Raw genomic sequence first — 13193 nt, 5'->3', positions numbered from 1 at the left:
TAACCAAAAAGGTTGCTGGTTTGAATCCCCTTGTCGACTAGCTGAAAAAAATCTGCCTATGTGCCATTGAGCAAGGCAGTTAACCCTAGTTGCTGTGGATAAGAGTGTCTGTTAAATGACTAAAATGTCAAATGAGAGGTGTAGGGTTGTAAAATTGTGTTACTTCCCCAAAATTCACAGGTTTTCCAGAAATCCTGGCTAAAATATTCCAGGAAGATGCAGGAAATCTGGAATACTCCAACCAGGATGTTTGGGAAAGTTACTGGAATTTTGCAACCCTAGCTTGGACCATAACTAAAAAAATATGTCTAACAATTAATTCAAATTTAGATTCGACAGTAATACCCCAAAAATATATTTAAGTGATCAAACATGTTTGACATTCACCAAAAGTTATTTTGCATCCGAATGCATTTTATATAGAGCTATGTCTAGCGATATGAGGGATACATGTATTTCAGTTTATTTGTTGACAATGATAGGGGAGAGTGGGGTAAATTGAGCCAAATGGGTAAGTTGAGCCACCCTTGTTTGTAGGAAACAATACACAAAGTGAATAATTTGACCAAATATTTAGGAAGTCTCTCTGAAGGAAGAAACCACATTGGAAAAAGTGGTGAACAACACTAAACCTAGCATGAAAGTACATCCTTGTAGCTGTGTGGGCTAATATAGTCAAAATGTTTGCCTTGGGGTAAGTTGAGCCGATGGCCATGGGGTAAGTTGAGCCAATGGCCATGGGGTTGAGCCAAGTTGAGCCAATGGCCATGGGGTAAGTTGAGCCAATGGCCATGGGGTAAGTTGAGCCAATGGCCATGGGGTAAGTTGAGCCAATGGCCATGGGGTAAGTTGAGCCAATGGCAAGTTGAGCAAATTAAAGTGTTTTCTTCCTAGGCATAATGCAAGACATTATTGCTGGGACATGAAGTAACAGCAGGGGCTGCCCGATGTTAAAAGTGTTTTAACAAGTACAAAGCGTTTTTTTAGGTGTTAAGTTTGTTGTTAAATGAAGCTTAAAATAATTAAAAGACAAAAAGCGATTGTGATTGTGTTGAATTGTGTTTGGGAAATGAAGACAGACATGGCTTTAAAAAGGTGGTGGCAATATTTAATTCAGTAGGCGTCTTAATTTATCCTGTCCCGTGGCTGAACTTTCCCCATACTTGGGGTAAGTTTTGCTAAAAGAGACCACTTTTTTTGTACAAGCTATGCTTTCAAAACTGTAATGTTTAGATGAATTTTTATTATTTCCAGGGATACAAAACATCCTGAATATATATATCTTTGTTAGAGTGATGCTGAATGTAAAAAATGGCTTAACTTACCCCACTCTCCCCTATTGTGAATACTTATTTCATATCTCTAAAGATAAAAAATAAATAAAAAAATAGGGAAATTGAGGATTGTCTCCAAACTGGAAAAAGAAGTGGCTATATTGCAGGTATAATGGCAAATGTCTTATAACTTCTTCACAATGCAGTAGTTACATACAGCTATACAGGCCATGGTTTTTTACGTAGACATATATATATATATCAGAAAGTGACATCATATTCGTTGTTGACCTGTTCCTGTCAATCAGTGCAAAGTCATAAAAACAAAAACAGAAGAAGAATTACATCCTCAAATACTTGTATAAAAATAGACAATTATTGAAAATTATAAACTGTACCACCCCAAATATCTCTTATGAAGTATAGATTATGCATTTATCTTTTAAAAGCATTGTTTAGCCATATAGCTGATGATGATGATGCATACAGAAGCCAGTTGAGCCTCATTTTAAAATTGCAACAAGCATACGTAAAACTGCATATTTACATAGTTGTTGGCACAGAGATTGGATAACTTTTAAAAAAATAAAAGTTTCTCAAAGCGAGACTGTAATTGATCAAGAATAAACAAGCTAACGGAATACCTATTGCTTTACGCTGTTAAGGGAAGCCTCTGCATGTCTGTATAGTTTCAAAAGATAGATCCACACATTTTTCCAACATGAGCACAGCTTGCCCCAATGCAACTACTCAACCAGTCAAGGAAGAAAATCAAGTCATTCAAAACTGGGTGAACGTGGTACGTTTCTCAAGAACTTCAAGGTAGTCGGGATCACTATGAAGCTTGGCTTTCAGTTCCCAGTACTCACTTATGTTAGGTTCAACATAAACAGCACTCGGTGCTGTGCAATACAATATTGTCTGCTGTATTCTTTCTGGGTGCATGTATTGATGTCTGACATTAAAGTCTGCGTTATACTGATTTGATGAATGGGCAGTATGCCTGCATGGTAAAGTATTGCTGTAGGGTGACGGCTCGTCTGGGTCTAGGACATCGTCTTGTAAAGGGGAGTGTTTGTTGAGTGGAGTACGAACACCGTATTCAGCGCTTATTGCGTTACTATCCGCCTCTTCTTCCGAGTGATTATTCAGAAACGTCACATTCAACTGATCAAAGTCTCTGTACCCATCTACTGATTTGTTCTCCATTGGCCGATACACTGTGGGGCTACAGACTGTGTTTTTGCACGTTTGTTCAGTGGGAGAGGGGATGTACTCGTACACATGCCCTGCAGACGTTCTGACTTTTGGAATGGATCCCTTTTTGTAAAGACCGTACTCCATGTTCAGCGAACTAATGCACGCGTTCATGGAGTTATTCTGCTCATTTAGTGTCTTTTGACGTCTCTTCTTCACAGCCGCAAACAGTCCCGCAGCGACAAACACAGAAACGATGAACATCAGGAGCAGGACAAGGATCGTAACAGACAGGGGAACACTGTTGATCTGTGTGTCGTAATCTAATGATGTTTCTATGGTGATGGTGCTCCCGGGAACAGATTCTTCCGAAGGTGGGATCATGGACGCAAGGATATCAGAGTTATTTAGGCAGAAATTAGTTGTCTTAATGTATCGCATATCCTCCCCGAACAGCTTCTTAGGGGAGCCACAGATGACATTGTCCACAACCGTGCCGCTGCTGAGCTGTTCCAGCCACATCTTCATCTTCATCACGGAGCAGCCGCAATCCCAGGGGTTCTCGAACAAGTCTACCTGCACCAGTGATGTCAGTTGACCCAACACGCCACTGACAGGCAGGCTGCGGAGGTGATTACTACGAAGATTTAGTCTGGCCAATGTCAACCCATTAAAGATTCCCCGGGGTAAGGTCTTCAGGAGGTTATTATTTAGGAAGAGCAGCTGAAGGTTGGAGACATGCTGAAAGGTGTCTGAAACAATTTCTCTAATGACATTGTATTCTAAATATAGGAACTGCAGACTCTCTAATCCATAGAACATATCGACTGTGAGACGGTCGATCAAATTCCCATTCAAGTACAGCCTGCGTAAGTGTGTTAAATCCCCAAAGGCTCTGTCATGGATGTGAGCGATCCGATTGTTGCCAAGGTGAAGCAAATCTAATCCAATCAATTCAACGAAATCTGATCTCCGCACCACAGGGATAAAATTCCCTGTGAGATACATCTTTTTGGGATTGTAGGGTTTGGGATTTAAGTCAGAGATTCGCTCAATCTTTCTCTCTTGGCAGTTAACATTCAGACCAAGGTCTGAAATTTGGAGATTGCAAGTACAGGCAGTAGGACAGTCCAAAGGCATTGGGGATTTGGTTTGATATGAAACTATTTGACCATAGTTTTGCGGTTTATTGGAGGGGATGCGAGATGTGGGTTTTGACTTTAACTTGCCTGACTGGCGAGGTCCCTTGGTGGGCCTTGACCGGGATGTGAATGAGGCTGTGACTGAGGCTCGTGTGGTCCTAAAGTATGCATCGGTGGTCTGATGTGCCCGGGGACGCATCTCATACTCTGCAATAGCTCTCCTGGGGCACAGTTCCTGTTTAGAGACTTCATCAAGATCTCTCCCATGAAGCCGGAATGGAAACTCACAGACCACATCACCCACTAAAGCGGTGTAGGATATGCTCTCGAGCCAGGCCTTCAGTGCAATCAGCTCACAAGAGCAGTTCCATGGGTTCTCCTCTAGTTGTAATTCCATAATGCTTTCCATGTGTTCCAAAAGACCCAAATAAGGGAATAGTTTCAGTTGATTCCCCCTCAGGTCAAGGTGAGTCAAAGGGACATGTTGGAAAATGTCAGTGGGAAGAGTAGAAATGATGTTGTCATTTAAAATCAGGACCTCCAGACGATGCAGTTTGCTGAAGGCTTTTGGCTCGACATGGGCGATGGAATTGTAGTCTAGCTGAAGATATTCCAGACTTTCAAGGCCGATGAAAAGATCTTCCGTCAAGGCATCCATTTTGTTATTGTTGAGATGTAATCTTTTTAATCCTTGAAGTCCATTAAAAGCTCCTGATTCAACTGTGGATATGTCATTGTTGCCCAGATGCAATATTGTAAGCCCATTGTATTCAACAAAGTCATTGGTGGAGAGCCTCTTCAAAAGGTTCCCTGTGAGCAGTAAATTATACGTTGTGAAGTACACAGGGCTAACTTCAGAGAGATCGACTATTCCTCTACTTTCACAGCCCACAGTCAGTATCCCCTCTTTCTCCTCACAGGCACACAATCTTCGACATATCTCTCCATAATTGTCAAACATCTCAACGATGCCCACTGATGTAGTCACCAACAACAGGATTGCAATCCAGTGATGCATTATCCCTGTGTTGACGGCTAAACTCACACTGTTGTGCTGCCGAAGTAAATCTAGAAGAAGAAGACAAACAGGTCAGCTGACTAAACATGCTTTAACGTCATACTCATGAGTCCTCAAACAGACTGTAATTAGGAAATGCACCTGCCCAAAGGTAACTTCTGGTTGCCACAGAATGACCCAAAACTAACTGAAGGAGAAAAATAACAGGATTCTTAATGAAAAACCTTGACATTAAATTAAACTCCACTAACACCAGTCAGTACCATATCATGTAAATGAATAGTGAACAAGGGCACACCAATAGTCCATACTCCAGCCCAGTGTGAAAACATTAACTATTAAATTATCATATTATTATTATGGAAATAAGGAAAACATGTCATATGCAACCAAATAGCCTTGATGTTCAAAACCCACAATCAAAACAATGTATACACTTATTTGAAAAAAGATGATGCTATTGCCACATAAACGTAGCATCAGCATGCAATGCAAACATCTACATAGATGTTACATCTACAATCATATTTAGAAATTCTTACCTCACTCACGGGTAAATATGAACGTTCCTGGTTAGGTATGACAACGTATGCTCCATTGTACGAATTACTAATGTTCTACGACGCCTGTTTATTATGAACACATTTGCCTCACTAATGCACCAAAGAGGATAAAAAGAAGAAATGCTGATCAACCATAACTGCCAAATGCCTTTCTCTTTTCATTGCGCGTTGTGCCGGGGTGGACAAAGCTATGCCTGGTAACAAAGTTGCTTAATCGGTCTCCCTGGATGAATTGCACTCTCTCTCTCCCCCTCCCCCTCTAGCTCTCTCTCTCTCTCTCTCTCTCTCTCTTGGTCTTTCACATACAAACACGAATCCTGTAAAAATCCTTGATCGCACCTGGAATAACTGCCGTTTGTAAGGGTGTTACCCTGACTACTACATTTTTCATGAACATAAAAAGGAATCATCGGTCGACCTGTCACTAGCTCAACTTTTATACTGCACACAGATACACCTCCCTGGCATTTCTTATCAAATAGCCTGCAATTTTCTGCCTTCAATGAGCTACTATCAAGGGGCATAGGATACGACCATATGACGATAAACCTAAAGATAATAAGCACATCGAATTGTAACGTTTTGCAAGTGTCCTCCATTCACCCACCAAAGTCTGTGAAATGTCACGTAATTTACGTAATGCAATACAGACGCAAAGATATACATTTAAATGGACGTCTTACCCAGTTACACCTCCAAAAGGCGTTACACTGCATGGTTACGGATACCGTTCAAACGTGATCAGTAATTCATTGGCTTGCAAGTGTTTCGTGTCCTCGAGTGATAAAGAGTGAACGTATTACCATGTTTCACACCCTGAGCGGTTAAAACTGAGGACCGTCAATTAGTTTATTCACAAAATAATGAGACTAGCAAGGGAAACCGCGATTTACGGTGCCCATGCTTTGTTGGAGAAGCAGCTGTAACGATATGTCATCAGCACACTGAAAAATGAGGCTACATTGAACTTTTCACATGAAAATAATCACATAGTGTACATTCCTCTGAGGTACCTACCCCTCTTCTCCACACCAAAATGCCAAAACGTGAGAAAGAATAACCCCCTCAGGCTCCACTACTATAAAAATGGTATGACTGGCACTGCAATGTATTCACATATGCTATTTTGGGCATCTCACCTTGAACAAGTGTTGGCCATGTGATATAGTGATTCACAACTCAGCATTATTAGGCCCTTTGCGTTGTGTTAATGTAGCCTATCATTACAAGGACAGTGTTTAAATAGCTTAATATAATGTTTACATACCCTACATTATTCATCTCATATGTATACGTATATACTGTACTCTGTACTGTACTCTATATCATCACTCTATATCATCTACTGCATCTTTATGTAATACATGTATCACTAGCCACTTTAACTATGCCACTTTGTTTACATACTCATCTCATATGTATATACTGTATTCGATACCATCTACTGTATCTTGCCTATGCCGCTCTGTACCATCACTCTTTCATATATCTTTATGTACATATTCTTTATCCCCTTACACTTGTGTCTATAAGACAGTAGTTTTGGAATTGTTAGTTAGATTACTTGTTGGTTATTACTGCATTGTCGGAACTAGAAGCACAAGCATTTCGCTACACTCGCATTAACATCTGCTAACCATGTGTATGTGACAAATACAATTTGATTTGATTTGATTTGATTAGTTAATACAGTCCAAAGCATCCAACTGTGTCACTCCCTGCTGTTGACAACATGCCCTTAAATGAAAGGTCACAATTTCCCTTCCTCACCATATTCATCCAGTTTGAGCCGTGAACTAGATTATGCAGTCTTTCCTTCACGTTCATATTACCATCCGGTGCATGAAATATACAATGTCACCCATGTCATGCATGGGATATATACCGAGAGATGAGAATTGAGGTCTACAAACTCAACTGTTGTAGCATCCAGCCAAATAACTGATAGAAATGGCTCAGAATGAAATGGGGGATGTTTTGAAAGTCTGCCTTTACAGCATTGTCTGTTTATCCATTTGTACCCCCACACATTAGATGTGCCTAGTCATCTTCCCTGAGGCAGCATACTGTTTACACATTAAACATTTTTGATAAAGATATCAAAGCCAACAACTATTTTTTGAACAAAAATGGTGCCTGAGAGGATGACGTTACGTGCTCCTAACCAACTGTGTTGTTTTGTTTGTAACTTATTTTTTTTAAACTTATTTTGTACATAATGTTGCTGCTACTATCTCTTATGACAGAAAATTACTTCTGGACATCAGAACAGGGATTACTCACCTCGAACTGGAAGAAGCTTTTTCCTTTAACAAGTCCGACGAGTCCGACGCGAAGGATATACTGCTTTCCCGGGAACAGGCCCAAATCCCCGTCATTTGCGTGAAGAAAAAATGGGGAAAAAGGAGGTGGAGGTCGGGCTTCCTTCTGAGAATTTGTAGGCGAGCGAGTACTCCCACTGCCATCCGTTCTATTAGCCAACATGCAATCATTGGAAAATAATTTTACCCATAAAAAATCTGCCATTTCCAGCTACAATAGTCATTTACAACATTAACAGTGTCTACACTGTATTTCTGATCAATTTGATGTTTTTTAAATGGACAAAAAAATGTGTTTTTCTTTCAAAAACAAGGACATTACTAAGTGACCCCAAACCTTTGAATGGTAGTGTACAGCCTGGAAGAACTATTGGATATCAGAGAGATGTCAACTTACCAGCACAACCAGCACTACGACCAGGAATACGACTTTCCAAAAGTGGATCCTTTGTCTGCACCTCCCAGGGCATTTGAACTGATTCCAGACAGAGGCTGACCCAAAACAACACCGTCTGAAGAGAGGGTGCCGGAGCGGTCTTCTAGTGAGGCTTCGGGAAGCAGCACACCACCCACCACTTCCGAGTGTATTACTCGCTAATGTCCAGTCACTAGTTAACAAAGTTGACGAAATTAGGACAAGAGTTGCTTTCCAAAGAGATATCCGGGATTGTAACATGCTCTGTTTCACAGAGACATGGCTAGCTAGCTGGGGACATGCTGTCGGAGTCTGTACAGCCAACGGGATTTTCAGTGCATTTCGCAGACAGGAACAAACTTCTCTCTGGTAAGAAGAAGAGTGGGGGTGTATGTTTCATGATTAATGACTCAAGGTGTAATTGTAACAACTTTCAAGAACTAAAGTCATTTTGTTCACCTGACCTAGAATTCTTCACAATCAAATGTATTATCTCCCAAGGGAAGTCTCCTCGGTTTATTGTCACAGCCGCCCCGCAAGCGGATACCAAGACGTCCGTCAAGGAACTTCACTGGACGTTAAGCAAACTGGAAACCATATATCCTGAGCCTGCATTTATTGTAGCTGGGGATTTTAACAAAGCTAATCTGAGAAAAAGGCTACCTAAATTCTATCAGCATATCGACTGCAGTACACGAGCGAGTAACACACTCGACCTCGGCTACTATAACTTCCGCGACGCATACGAGGCCCTCCCCACCCTCCTTTTGGCAAATCTGACCATGACTCCATCTTGTTTCTCCCGTCCTACAGGCAGAAACTAAAACAGAAAGCGCCCGTGCAATGCTGGTCTGATCAATTGGATTCCACTCTTCAAAATTGCTTCGATCACGTGGACTGGGATATGTTCCGGGTAGCCTCAGACAATAACATTGACGTATACGCTGACTCGGTGAGCGAGTTTATATGGAAGTGCATAGGAGATGTTGTACCCACTGTGACTATTAAAACCTTCCCTAACCAGAAACCGTGGATTAATGGCAGTATTCGCGCAAAACTGAAAGCACGTACCATCGCATTTAATCATGGCAAGGTGACTGGAAACATGACCAAATACAAACAGTGTAGTTATTCCCTCCGTAAGGCAATCAAACAAGCAAAGCATCAGTATAGAGACAAAGTGGAGTTGCAATTCTTCTCTGTGGCCACCGTGAGTAAAACATTTAAATGTTTTAACCCTCGCAAGCCTGCTGGCCCAGACGCCATCCCTAGCCGCATCCTCAGAGCATATCACCTCCAAAAGTTCATATCACCTCCACCCTACCTGTTACCCTAGACCCACCCAATTTGCATACCGCCCCAATAGCTCCACAGACGATGCAATCGCCATCACACTGCACACTGCCCAATCCCATCTGGACAAGAGGATACCTATGTAAGAATGCTGTTCATTGACTACACTTCAGCTCCCAGCTGTGCCCTGGACACCATATGTGAATTGATCGCCTCCATCCATCTTCAGAGTTTGTTTTGTTAGGTGACCTAAACTGGGATATGCTTAACACCCCGGCCGTCCTACAATCTAAAATAGATGCCATCAATCTCACACAAATGATCAAGGAACCCCCCAGGTACAACCCTAAATCTGTAAACATAGGCACCCTCATAGATATTATCCTGACCAACTTGCCCGCCAAATACACCTCTGCTATTTTCAATCAGGATCTCAGCGATCACTGCCTCATTGCCTGCATCCGTTATGGGTCCGTGGTCAAACGACCACCCCTCATCACTGTCAAACGCCCCCTAAAACACTTCTGCGAGCAGGCCTTTCTTATCAACCTGAACCAGGTATCCTGGAAGGATATTGACCTCATCCCATCAGTAGAGGATGCCTGGTTGTTCTTTAAAAGTAATTTCCTCGGGCCTCCCAGGTGGTGCAGTGGTTAAGGGGGCTGTACTGCAGCGGCAGTTGTGCCACCAGAGACTCTGGGTTCGCGCCCAGGCTCTGTTGTAACCGGCCGCGACCGGGAGGTCTTTGGGGCGACGCACAATTGGCCTAGCGTTGTCCAGGTTAGGCAGAAAACGCGGGAAAATTAAATAAAATAAAAAAGTAATTTCCTCACCATCTTAAATAAGCATTCCCCTTTAAAAAATGTAGAACTAAGAACAGATATAGCCTTGGTTCACTTCAGACCTGACTGCCCTCGACTAGCACAAAAACATCATGTGGCATATTGCACTAGTATTGAATTGTCCCTGCGATATGCAACTTTTCAGGGAAGTCAGGAACCAATACAGACAGTCAGTTAGGAAAGCAAAGCTTAGCTTTTTCAAACAGAAATTTGCATCCTGTAGCTCTAACTCCAAACAGTTCTGGGACACTGTACACTCGTATGGAGAATAAGATTACCTCCTCTCAGTTGCCCAATGCACTGAGGCTAGGAAACACTGTCACCACCGATAAATCCACGATAATCGAGCATTTCTCTACGGCTGGCCATGCTTTCCACCTGGCTACCCCAACCCCAGCCAACAGCTCCGCACCCCCTGCAGTGACTTGCCTTCCCTTCTCCTTCACCCAAATCCAGATAGCAGATGTTCTGAAAGAGCTGCAAAATCTGGACCCGTACAAATCAGCTGGGCTAGAAAATCTGGACCCTTTCTAAAATTATCTGCCTCCATTGTTGCAACCCTTATTACTAGTCTGTTCAACCTCTCTTTCGTATCGTCTGTCTTCCTAAAGATTGGAAAGCTGCTGCGGTCATACCCCTCTTCAAAGGGGGAGAAACTCTAGACCCAAACTGTTACTACCTATATCCATCCTGCCCTGCCTTTCTAAAGTCTTCAAAAGCCAAGTTAACAAACAGTTTCTGACCATTTCAAATCCAACCGTACCTTCTCAAATGTGCAGTCCGGTTTCCGAGCTGGTCACAGGTACACCTCAGCTACGCTCAAGGTACTAAATGATATCATAACCGCCATCGATAAAAGACGGTACAGTGCAGCCGTCTTCATTGACTTGGCCAAGGCTTTCGACTCTGTCAATCACAGTATTCTTATCGGCAGATTGTCATCTACAAAATAGCCTTCAACACTCTACTCAGCAAACTGCCATCCGTTTTGTCACCAAAGCCCCATATAACACCCACCACTGCGACCTGTATGCTCTTGTCGGCTGGCCCTCGCTATATATTCGTCGCCAGACCCACAGGCTCCAGGTCATCTATAAGTCTTTGTTAGTCTTTCTTATCTCAGCTCACTGGTCACCATAACAACACCCATCCGTAGCACGTGCTCCAGCAGGTATATCTCACTGGTCATCCCCAAAGCTAACACCTCCTTTGGCTGCCTTTCCTTCCAGTTCTCTTCTGCCTCTTCTGACTGGAACAAATTGCAACAATTGCTGAAGTTGGAGACTTATATTTCCCTCACTAACTATCTGAACACCATCAATCTGAGCACCTTACCGATCGCTGCAGCTGTACACAGCCCATCTGTACATAGCCCATCCAACTACTCCATCCCCATACTGTTTTTATTAACCTTTTTCCCTCTTTTGCACACCAGTATTTCTACGTGCACTTCTATCATTCCAATGTTAATTTGCTAAATTGTAATTACTTCGCTAGTATTGGCCTATTTATTGCCTATGTGCTTACTCCATTTGTACACACTGTATATAGATTTTCCTATTGTGTTATTGACTGTACTTTTGTTTATCCCATGTGCACCTCTGTGTTGTTGTTTTTCGTTACACTAGTTTGCTTTATCTTGGCCAGGTCGCAGTTGTAAATGAAAACTTGTTCTCAACTAGCCTACCTGGTTAAATAAAGGTGAAATACATATTTTTAAAATACAAATTCAACACCATAGTACCCTCCAAACTCATCATTATGCTTGAGACACTGGGTCTCGACCCCGCCCTGTGCAACTGGGTCCTGGACTTCCTGACGGTTGGAAACAACATCTCCACTCCGCTGAACCTGAACACTGGGGCCCCACAAGGGTGCGTTCTCAGCCCTCTCCTGTACTCCCTGTTCACCCATGGCTGTTTGGCCATACATGCAACAGCGCCTCCTCAATTTCAGGAGGCTGCAAAAATTGGGCTTGTCACCGAAAACCCTCACTATCTTTTACAGGTGCACAATTGAGAACATGCTGTCGGGCTGTTTCACCGCCTGGTACGGCAACTGCACCGCCCACAACCGCACAGCTCTCCAGAGGGTGATGTGGCCTGCACAAATTATTACCGGGAGCGAGCTACCTGCCCTCCAGGATACCTACAAGACCCGATGTCACAGGAAGGCAAAAAAGATCATAAAGGATAATAACCACCTGAGCCACTACCTGTTCACCACACTTCCATCCAGAAGGCGAGGTCAGCACAGGTGCATCAAAGCTGGGACAGAGATATTGAAAAACAGCTTCTATCTATCTCAAGGCCATCAGATTGTTAAACAGCCACCACTAGCACAGAGAGGCGGCTGCCCTATATACACAGACTTGATATCATTGGCCAATTTAATAAATGGAACACTAGTCACTTTAATAATGCCACTTTAAGAATGTTTACAAATCTCGCATTACTCATCTCATATGTATATAATGGATACTGTATCCTTCACCATTTATTCTTTACAATCTATTGCATCTTAGTCACTCTGTCACTGCTCAACCATATATTTTATACTTATATATTCTCATCCCATTCCTTTACTAGATTGCGTTCACTAGGTTTTGTTGCGGAATTATTAGATATTAGGTTTGTTGTGGAATTTGTTAGATATAAGGTTTGGTTGTGGAATTGTTAGAGATGACCTGTTAGATACTGCTGCACTGTCGGATCTAGTAGCATAAGCATTTCACTACACTCGCAATAACATCTGCTAACCATGTGTTTGTGACCAATACAATTTGATTTGATTTGATTGGTGAAGAGGGCACGACAACACCTTTTTCCCCTCAGGACACTGAAAAGATTTGTCATGGGTCCCCAGATCCTCAAAAAGTTATACAGCTGCACCATCGAGAGCATCCAGACCAGTTGCATCACCGCCTGGTATGGCAACTGCTCGGCATCTGATCATAAGGCGCTACAGAGGGTAGTGCGTACAGCCCAGTACATCACTGGGGCCAAGCTTTCTGCCATCCAGGAAGCTTGGTTATTGTTATTTTATTGTGTTACATTCTATTATCTTTTAAATTTTGTTTATTTGGTAAATATTTTCTTAACTCTTCTTGAACTGCACTGTTGGTTAAG

General features: G+C 42.4%; 1 protein-coding gene across 2 annotated transcripts; it reads right to left on the bottom strand.

Moving 5' to 3' along the window:
• Positions 1–1086: 1086 nt before the first annotated feature.
• LOC112243097 (SLIT and NTRK-like protein 5) lies at positions 1087–5804 on the bottom strand. Of its 2 annotated transcripts, none has more exons than XM_024410937.1 (2): positions 5174–5804; positions 1087–4681 (listed from the first exon to the last, which is right to left on the bottom strand). In XM_024410937.1, exon 2 carries the CDS (start codon positions 4629–4631, stop codon positions 2055–2057), a length of 2577 nt encoding a protein of 858 aa, XP_024266705.1. In that variant the 5' UTR covers positions 4632–4681; positions 5174–5804; the 3' UTR covers positions 1087–2054. The 2 variants fall into 2 exon arrangements, with proteins under 2 accessions (XP_024266705.1, XP_024266711.1); XM_024410943.1 differs by having other exon boundaries at positions 5183–5804.
• Positions 5805–13193: the final 7389 nt, after the last annotated feature.

The sequence above is a fragment of the Oncorhynchus tshawytscha genome, linkage group LG03, assembly GCF_018296145.1.
Source record: "Oncorhynchus tshawytscha isolate Ot180627B linkage group LG03, Otsh_v2.0, whole genome shotgun sequence".
In the NCBI taxonomy this organism is placed as follows: Eukaryota; Metazoa; Chordata; class Actinopteri; order Salmoniformes; family Salmonidae; genus Oncorhynchus; species Oncorhynchus tshawytscha.
Note: the sequence above shows the minus strand (reverse complement) of the source record. Positions and strands in the feature narration are given on the sequence as shown.